General features: G+C 38.6%; 1 protein-coding gene across 1 annotated transcript; it reads right to left on the bottom strand.

Annotated features, from left to right (window-relative positions):
• Positions 1–5319: 5319 nt before the first annotated feature.
• LOC120003250 (multiple organellar RNA editing factor 1, mitochondrial-like) lies at positions 5320–9208 on the bottom strand. The gene is made up of 5 exons (XM_038852144.1): positions 8757–9208; positions 7082–7179; positions 6939–7004; positions 6108–6814; positions 5320–5653 (listed from the first exon to the last, which is right to left on the bottom strand). Exons 1-5 carry the CDS (start codon positions 9140–9142, stop codon positions 5642–5644), a joined length of 1269 nt encoding a protein of 422 aa, XP_038708072.1. The 5' UTR covers positions 9143–9208; the 3' UTR covers positions 5320–5641.
• Positions 9209–10412: the final 1204 nt, after the last annotated feature.

Here is a 10412-nt window from a genome sequence, read left to right as displayed (position 1 = left end):
TCCGGCAAGAAGCTTGAGCTGCTAAATGTGATGCATGTCCCGAATATCAAGAAGAATCTGGTATCAGTGCCCACTTTGATCGAGAAAGGATTCAAATTAGTGCTTGAATCAAACAAATTTGTACTTTCAAAGGGTGGGATTTATTTGGGAAATGGGTATATCAATGATGGGCTTTTTAAAGCCAATTGTGCTGTAATAGACGAAAAGTCTAAATTCTTGTACCTAAAGACTGTTATTAATAAAGAAAAGTCTTCAGCTTACATGGTTGTGTCTCCTTTTCTATGGCATGGTAGATTAGGACATGTAAACTATGGTACAATGAAAAAATTGGTAAACTTAAGTTTAATTCCCAAATTTAATTTGGATGTCAACCACAAATGTGAAACGTGTGTTGAAGCAAAGTTTGCCAAGAAACCCTTTTCCAATATTGAAAGAAGTACTGAGCCTCTGGCATTAATCCATACAGATTTATGCGACTTGAAATTTGTTCAAAGTAGAGGTGGGAAGAAGTACTTTATTACTTTCATTGATGATTGTACCTGTTATTGCTATGTTTACTTATTAACTAGCAAAAACGAAGCAATGGACATGTTTGTAAAGTACAAGAATGAGGTTGAAACTCAACTTGGTACGAAAATTAAAGCACTAAGGTCCGATAGGGGAGGAGAATATGACTCTGCTCTCTTTGATGAGTTATGTTCTGAGTTTGGAATAATCCATCAAACTACAGCACCATATACACCTCAACAAAATGGAATTGCTGAGAGGAAAAACCGAACTTTAAAAGAGATGGTTAATTCCATGCTCATAAGTTCAGATCTACCACAAAACTTGTGGGGGGAAGCAGTTTTGACTGCTAATTACATTCTTAATCGAATGCCCCACAAGAAAACAGGTAGCATTCCATATGAGATGTGGAATAAGAGACCTCCATATTTCAAATATTTGAAAGTGTGGGGGTGTCTTGCTAAGGTGGCTGTACCTCCACCAAAGCAAGTAAAACTCGGACCTAAAACGGTGAATTGCATATTCATCGGATATGCTCAAAATAGCAGCGCATTCAGATTTCTGGTACACAAATCTGAAATTGATGACATCCATATCAATACGATAATGGAAACGAGAGACGCGGAATTCTTTGAGAATATTTTCCCTTGTAAACAAGGCGAAACCTCTCAGAAACGGAATAGAGATTCAAATTCTGAGAATGAAGAAATCGGTGAACGAGAGACCGATGAAATAGAACCAAGAAGGAGTAAGAGATCAAAAATCTCTAAGTCTTTTGGTTCAGATTATCTAACATACATGTTAGAAAGCGAACCTCAAACTTATAATGAAGCAATGTCATCTCCAGAATCTCCATTCTGGAAAGAAGCTATTGACAGCGAACTGGAATCCATCCTAAGTAAACATACTTGGGAATTGGTTAATCTCTCACCCGGGAATAAACCAATTGGATGTAAATGGATCTTTAGGAAGAAGCTAAAAGCTGACGGATCCATTGATAAGTACAAAGCAAGGCTTGTAGCCAAAGGGTATAGACAAAAGGAGGGTCTAGACTACTTTGATACTTATGCACCAGTTACGAGGATTACATCTATTCGGTTGTTAATCTCGATAGCTTCACTATATGGATTGGTGATACATCAAATGGATGCAAAAACCGCTTTCTTAAACGGTGAACTCAATGAGGAGATTTATATGGAACAACCTAAGGGTTTCAAGGCCAAAGGACAAGAACACAAAGTGTGTAGACTTGTCAAGTCATTGTATGGGCTTAAACAGGCTCCAAAGCAATGGCATGAGAAATTTGACTAAGTAATGATTCAAGACGGATTTCGAATCAAAGTGTGACAAATGCGTTTACACAAAAAATATGAATAATGAATGTGTAATCGTTTGTCTATATGTCGATGATATGCTAATTCTTGGTCATAATGTTGAGATTATCAACAAAACTAAGAAAATGCTATCAAAGAACTTTGACATGAAAGACATGGGTGAAGCGGATGTGATACTAGGCATTAAGATCCTCAAATCTTCGGCAGGCCTAGCTTTATCTCAATCACACTATATTGAGAAAGTGATTGAACGGTTCAAAGGACATGGCATCAAGGATACGAACAATCCTTTTCTCCCTCACCTGGTCTTACATAAGAATACTGGCAACAGTATTAATCAGCTAGAATACTCTCGCATTATTAGCAGTGTCATGTATATCATGAATTGCACGAGACCGGATATTGCGTACTCTGTTAGCAGACTAAGCAGATACATGAGCAATCCTGGGCATGAGCATTGGAAAGCTCTATTGAGAGTATTAGGGTACCTAAACAAAACAAAAAATGATGTTTTGAGCTATGGTAAATACCCTGCTGTTGTAGAAGGATACAGTGACGCTAATTGGATTTCAGATTCAGAGGAATCGAAATCAACTAGTGGTTATGTATTTCTTCTTGGAAGGGCAGCTATATCATGGAAGTCCTCAAAGCAAACGTGTATTGCACGATCGACGATGGAATCAGAATTCATCGCTCTCGATAAAGCCGGTGAAGAAGCAAAGTGGCTTCGATACTTTTTGGAGGACATTCCGATATGGCCAAAGCCTATGCCTGCAATTTGCATTCATTGCGATAGTCAAGCTGCAATTGCAAGAGCACAGAATATGATTTATAACGGTAAGTCTTGACACATTCGTCAAAGACATAATTCCGTTAGGCAATTACTCTCTAGTGGAATAATTTCCATAGACTTTGTGAAGTCTAAAGAAAATATTGCGGATCCATTTACAAAAGGTTTGAGTCGAGAGTTGATAGATTGCGCATCAAGGGGAATGGGCTTGAAAGCCTTGATTGAATAAGTTACCTTGATGGAAACCTAACCTAGCGATTGGAGATCCCAGGGACTAGGTTCAATAGGACAACACAAATTGAGTGTAACTTAAGTGTGAGCAGCACGGAGTTTTACTCCAAACCCATTCCTAAAATGCACAAAGTGCTGCTAGAATGTGTGTGTAAGGTTAAGCTATGCTTTTAATGATTCCTATATCTTGTGATAAACAAGTGGAGTATTAGAGGACACTCCTGATAGGAAATCACTTACGTGAGTGAAGAGTATGGCCGGCTCTATGAAAATATTTTAAGGCGATATTTTCTAAAGCACTCACTAAACCCAAGAAGTTCATGGCCGAAATAATGAACACAACCGAGAACCAATATGAATTGGATTAGTGCTGCGTGAGATCTATTGACTAGGCTTACACAAACAACTGGCAGTTCAAAGCGTCAGTCCACTGACTAGTTAAGTAAGTTCGATGGATTTTCACTAGAGAAGGTTCAAAGCCAAAAACTACCTATCTCGATGCAGTATTGATTCTACTGCACTCTCAGACGTTTTCCCGTGTCAGTATAGTCGTCTGTTCACATTCAATGTGGGGGATTGTTGGAAAATGAGGGTCAACTATAGTTTGACCATTATTAATTGAAAGCTCAATAATAATTATTGAATGAAAGTTATGGGCAATTGATCCTTGTTATAAGGACAATAAATTGGAGCAATTAGTGTGACCAAATCATTTATTGGTTGAATGTAAAAAGACTCCAAAGTGACCATGATGAGCATGGTGGACATAGTGCAATAAGTGTGTGTATGAGAATCCCACATTGGAAAAATACCATGTGGATGTGTTGTTTATAAGCCCAAGTGTTGTAGTAAGACTTTGGGCCCAAGGGCACCCAAGCTTTTGTAGGAGTGAGAGGCTCCACATTATGAACTTGGACTAAAACACACGCGCCCGTCGAGCCGAGCCGGCCGGTCGGTCGGGCGTGACGAGGCGAGCGTGCGTGCGTATCAGGCCCTTCGCAGACTTAGCCCAATAATTTCTTACATTTTTGCACTTTGTTATAAACCCATAAGAGAGGCCCAGATGCATTGAATATGGATTGTTCAAGCCCAGCCCATGACTGGCATCTTTACCTGGTCAACCAGAGCAGTTGCAACAGCCCAAGATATGGGCTGGTGGTTGCAACCTTGCTTGGTCAAATTGCCAGCCCGAAAATCATTGATTTCTCACTGATTTTTCTGGGTTTTTGTTGCTAAGCCTCCTATATAAGGAGAGCCTTGGCAGCAGCTTCAAAAGAGAAAATATACTTCTTCGTCTTCTGTCATTCTGCTGCCATTCTGAGTCTCTGCTTCTTTATCATCATCTGTCCGAGAGTGCAATTCTAAATTGGTTCGTCTAAGTCCATTAGTATTGAAGTGCTGCTTACTAGTGGTTTGCGGAGCGTTGTGTCTTGGGAAGAGTCTGTCCGGAGAGCTTGGCACCAGTGGCTGGACATTTCTCTTTAAGGAGATTCGCGAAAGGCGTACCTCGCTCCCACAATTCCTATCAACTGTTTACGGTTTTTGGTATTTTAATTTAAGCATCAATTATTGAGTTCATATATGCTAATGTTACTATTTTATTTCTGTAGCTTGTTCACTGTTCATGCAATATAAATATTATCTGGTTTATTGCATGTTATATTCCAACACTTTCAGGCCGGAAATTAAACATTGAAAAAACTTCGTTATTCTTCAGTAAGTACACGTCTTCAAAGGCGAATGAAAGTTTGAAATTAACCATCGGAGTCCAAGAGATTAATTCGTACGAGAAGTATTTGGGACTTCCAATTATGATAGGGAGAGCCAAATCAGATTTGCTTCGATTTGTGGTGGACAAAGTGAGACAGAAAACGTAGAATTGGAAGAATCGATTCTTGTCTTTGGCTGGTCGAGAAGTACTAATCAAATCTATATTACAAGCAATTCCAACCTACAGTATGCATGTCTTTCGATTCCCAGATGGTTTACGCAAGGCATTAAATGCAAGGCACTAAATTTGGTTGAGATGAGACTCTCTTGGTGAAGGAAAAGTCAAGAATCTTGATCAAGAACCATTGTAGTTCAATATTTGTAATCTCCCAAGCTATTGTGGCGGCGCTAGGTTTAACCATTGCTATGATGAAATGCAATGTTAGGGTTTCATCCCTTAAAAAAAACCTAGTTAAAAGAAACAAATAGAGCTGCCTTTGCACCTGCCGTAAAATGACTGAAGATTTACAAGTCTTTCACTGGTCACATTCACCGTTTGGACCGACTCAATGGCCAGGAAATCCATTTGATTCCCTCTGCCAATATAAAGAGTGAATTGGAGTTTTCCAAAAGGTACATCATTTTGTAAAAGGTGCACAATCAATTGTAAAGTAGAGAAGTGGATCTTTCTTCCTCATTTCTTCTTGACCCCTTACAAGTACGGCAAATTAAGACAGCAAAAAAGGATTAGAAAATCAGAAGTTTCATGTGGTGCACAACGTTTGAATAAACAAACAGCTGTCTTTTTTTGATAAGAAAGTCGTCTTAACACCAACAAAGATAGAACTTATCACAATGTTACTAAACTATCTGACTAGGTAATTACGTCTCCACACAATCAGGAGTTCATGATGGTAAATAACCTACGATCATTCACAAAACTTCAGGAGAGAGTTAAAGACATACTATTAACCCCAAAGACGAAATATGCAACCCTTCGCTCGTGTGAGCAGATAGATGACAGTAATTTGATTGTTCAGGTCCTCCTCACAAGCAAATTGAGACCACCTCAATATCTTCCCTGTAAAAAGAAGCACCTTGTTATTTGATATCGTCCAAGCAGCTGAAATAAAGAGAGTTTAAATAACTTATCCGAGTTCATCAATAAAAATTAATCAACAGTTAGCCAAGTACTCTAACCAGCTAAAACAAGTGAATATTTGTTGAGCAATTTTCATCCAGGTACTCGTAACATATATAACAACAAAATTTCATAGTGGAAAAATGTGTTCAACTAATACTAGCAGATAATATCTGTAAAATATTTAAGTAAGAACTCTTTCAAATCATGTGAACCGTATGCTGTCACTATTGTCTTGCCAATTCAATTGATTGCAATTTTAGATTACAAGCCTTTATAACCTGAAACTGCGTTAAATATGCTGTTTGTTATGATCTCAACTCTCAAGCAGTGGAATTATGCAGATGAGCCACTCAAAAGAGGTTTATGCTAATTACTCAATAGAATATCTTACCTGGTCTGGTCCAGTTTGTCCCATGGGCATATAATTCGTTTGCTCCCTTTGTACATTCGTTTGCTCCCCATGAGAGAAACCCTGCCCATAGCCAGGATTTGCTCCTGGCACTTGACCTTGTGTTCGAGCATAATCCCTATTATCTCCCGCATAGTTTCCCTGCCCTGGAGGTGCATAATCCCTGCGACTTCCCTGAGGGAACTCCCTTTCTTCTTGCAGATTATTATTTGTTGGTCCTCCTCCTTGAGGGTGATTGCTCTGATGTGAAGGCATTGGACCTCCCTTAGATGCCTGATCGGAGAACCCAGAATAGTTTTGCTGGGGCACACTATAGTTGGGCTGAGGTGGACCATTGTAATTTTGTCGAGGTTGACTATAATTTTGCTGTGGAGGACCAAAATTTTGTTGAGGTTGACTATAATGTTGTTGAGGAGGTCCATAATTTTGTTGAGGTTGACTGTAATTTTGCCGAGGACCACCACTATTTTGCTGAGGTGAATAATTTTGCGAGTGCCCATAATTTCTTCCATCTCCTTGCATATATCCTCGCTGATTATACCCTTGCTGGTTCGGAGCTTGACCTCCTCGCTGGTCATACCTACCTCGGTCAGCATTTCTGTTTTGCTGATCTCTGAATCTTCCACTAGTTCTATGATATTGAACTGGGGGTGGCCGGTGTGTGATCACTCCATTTTCATACTTGTCTCCTGGTACAAACAGTACAAGAGTTACAAGTTCAAATTACAACAACAATTGATCGTGATTTTCTTTTTCAGGGAACACTGAAGGGGACCAAAAAAAGCAAAGGAACAATTATGAGGAAAATCCCACCTCCGTACTCCTTGTTTACTGGATCGATATAGGAATCTGGCAACACAAAAACAACTTGAGGGACATCTGTCACACAAAAAAAAAAAAAAGCGTTAGTCATGCTCCATCCACTTTATATTTGGCTGTATAAAAATAGTATTTACCATTAAACTTCTCAGACTCTTCTTCTGTCATTATAGCCTGAAAACCTTCATAAGTTGTTGTGCTGCATGCATATATTCTTTTTTTCGCCTCTTCCACACTGATACCATTAGAACAACAAATGTCAAACGTCATAAGCACCAAGATTATTCACACGTGTGACTTGACTAGTTCTAGAAGGTGCTTAGTAAACCACTAACTAGTGCAACTGAGTACAATATGAAACAGTTCTAACATTATGCAGTTTGCTACTTTGCTAAAATTAATTGTCTAAAACAGATTTGATTGCTCCTTAGTCCTTCCCATCTTGTCTTCCAACTATTAACATTAAGAATCTAAGATATTCCCTCCCACCCCCACCTCCACCCTCACCATCCCAAAAACAAAATTACTAGTTCTTTTTACAACTTCTTAAAATAACTCGTCCACTTACAAACCCTCTTTACACATCCTGTTTCTTCATAGAATCTCTCTGGACATTTGCAAAAGAAAGTATTTCGTTATGTAACCTCACAAACACCCCAATACGAGAAACAAACCTAGCAACTGAAAGAAAAAAAAAAGCATATTGATATCTCCCACCATCACAAAGACCTTGTTGTGATTTTGGTGAGCCCCCCCCATAAAAAAGGCTGTTAAACAATTTCAGTAATATCATAATTCGTTTCAAAAAATAAAGGGACAATTCTTAATTTTGGAGAATCCCATTTGAACAACATACAGAACTAAAGTTTGATTTATGGCTTACTGAATGTAGAGGAGACTGCATTCAGGACAGGATTACTACATACAGCACAAAGCCAGTAACCATCCTTTGGCCATTAAATGCCTAAAGTAATAACTATAATACAAACTCCTATGGCAACAACTAGAATAAACCTCCTAGAATTTTGTGATAGCAGTCCCAATGCCTGAAAGTGAATGTATTACGTTTTACCTGTCAGTGTGGCAGAATAATTTACTACGCCTAGTTCATAACTTGAATCTAAAAGGAAAAGTGAAAAAAGAAATCTCCAATTCATGAAGGTAGAATAGAAACATCATTACTACGGAGGGTTCAAAAATAAGAAGATGCTAAAAGTAATTATTTGAGAAAGCATTAAGCCAAGGGCCAGGTTGGTTACTTTGTGAGTCCTCAATGAAATCTGAAAAACCAAGCAAACCTTTCTTTTAAGTGAACAGACGAGAAGAGTCTGTAGGTACAATCAATTTCAAATAAGTAGCTACCACCCAACTCTGGCAGTGCCTTTTGTGGATAACTATAGAAATAGTCATAATTTTCTTAGCATTTTTAATAAGGCAGCGGCTTCCCAGATGTATGGTGATTACATCCAGAAAGCAATCACCTCTTCACCAACTAATGCCCTTAACTGCACATATATATCAAAGACAGAAACAAAGAGGAAAATCAAATAAAAACAAAGTTGACCCAATTGTTTACTCAATACAAACAATATTCTACCATTTTTCCCCCATGTTCTCCAACCTCCTTTTTTCTGTTCTCCAACCTCATCTCCTCAGTAAACAACCAGACAGTCAATAAGCATACACATTCACACACATACACAGTTACAACATAATGCACAAGAAGAATCAGAAAATAAGATAAATATTTAACTCGAACTTCCAGTATCAAATTCCAAAATTAAAGAAAATGAGGAGGAAGGGTACTAAGACCTGATGTTGAGACCCTTGGCACAGATTTCCTCGTAGGTGCGGACCATCTCTTCAGGAGAGGGTTTCGCCTCCTTCGGGAAGTCTACGGTGATAAGCCAGTGATTATAGTCGCAGCCCTCAAACAAAACCATGTCAGCCGTGATCTCCTCCCCCTCCTTCCAAACCCTCGGCGGTGATGATCTGGTTGAGGAAGAAGACGAAAAGAAGGAAACCCGAGTAAGCGAGAATGATCGAGGTTTGAGAAACGTCGCCAATGATGAGGAAAGGGGAGTGGGTATTTCGAGGAGAGGAGAGGAAGAGATACTGGCGATTGGAGAGGAAATAGAACGGTGGAGGGAAGAGACGGTGGCCAGAGCTCGCCGGATGCGGAGAGAGTGGAGTGCCATCGCTGGTTTTGGTCGTGGCAGTGCACAGAGAAATGGGGGGTTTAAGGTTTTGTGGGGCTTAGGGTAGTTGAAGCAGCGAAGGATTAATATATTTATTATTTTATTGCCACGTAAATTTTTTTTATTGTCAACTTTTTTTTTTTCCAAATTAGGGATAAATATCAATAAAAATAAAAATAAGTCCCTCTATTTTTGGGCTAACCATACATTTCCACTTTGCATTTGGGGATTCGTTAGTCTTTGGAGTTGTACAATGATGTAATTTTACTGGCTACATTTTTGGCATCAAATACAACCACCTAATTATGTGAGTATATATATATAGAGGGATTCTCAAGTGCGGGATCCCACACTTTATTTAAAGTGCGGGATCCATCTAACACCATTCACGTGTGGGCCCCATCACGTATGGGGACCACACTCACACATAATGAATGGTGTTAGATGGATCCCTTATTTTAAATAAAGTGAGGGATCCCTCACTTGAGAATTTTCATATATATATATATATATAATATGCATATATTGTACATATATATATATCTATTATCTATTATATACTTTAAAAATCGAAGATTTCGCGCGATTCTACGGCGAGTCCCGACGTGCATTTTCTACTCACGTGGGTGATCGTACTATATTTTACATATTTTTTATACCTTAATTTACACTTATTTTTGTCTCTATTTATGAGAATGAACATGAATATTACATAATTTATCTTTGGTGGTGTGTAGGTTAATTCTTGCTGCTATCAAAGTCCAAACAAAATTGGAAGGAAATAAAAGAGGAAAGACAAGTACGTGCAGCACAAGCAAGAAAGAAGAAGAAATTAAAGAAAGAAACTATATATAATAAAAGTCATGGTTTCCTACACGTGAAGCGAATTGAGACAAGTTAAAGGAATAAATGAGAGAACAGGACAAGCTTTACAAAAGGAGGGCCGGGTTGTGTGATTAAAGGAAGCAATTAGAAGAGACCAAAGGCAAGCAAGTTGTACACAAATTAACGCAAACAAGGAAAACCGAATCAGATTGAGAGAAGAAAATCAGAGAATGATTTGGAATTGACATTAATTGAAGGAAGCATTGAGCTATTATAAAAGGGAGAGGCACAGCATAATTAAGACACAACGAATTGGAGAGCCACATTCTCTAGCTTTTGTTCTTGTTTTCGTCTCTAGTTTTTCTCTTGTTCTTGTTCTTGTTCTTGGTTCATGGAGTTCTCATATTTAGTTTCCTTGTGTTCTTATAACATGAGTAGCTAAACT

This window comes from Tripterygium wilfordii, chromosome 8, assembly GCF_013401445.1.
Source record: "Tripterygium wilfordii isolate XIE 37 chromosome 8, ASM1340144v1, whole genome shotgun sequence".
Lineage (NCBI taxonomy): Eukaryota > Viridiplantae > Streptophyta > Magnoliopsida > Celastrales > Celastraceae > Tripterygium > Tripterygium wilfordii.
Note: the sequence above shows the minus strand (reverse complement) of the source record. Positions and strands in the feature narration are given on the sequence as shown.

Excerpts from the sequence above, each read along its gene's own strand:
- LOC120003250 (XM_038852144.1), bottom strand. The coding sequence starts at position 9,142 with ATGGCACTCCACTCTCTCCGCATCCGGCGAGCTCTGGCCACCGTCTCT. Across the intron at positions 7,180-8,756 it reads GCCAAGGGTCTCAACATCAG|TGTGGAAGAGGCGAAAAAAA; the intron begins GTCTTAGTACCC and ends TAATGGTATCAG. Across the intron at positions 7,005-7,081 it reads AGAGTCTGAGAAGTTTAATG|ATGTCCCTCAAGTTGTTTTT; the intron begins GTAAATACTATT and ends TTTGTGTGACAG.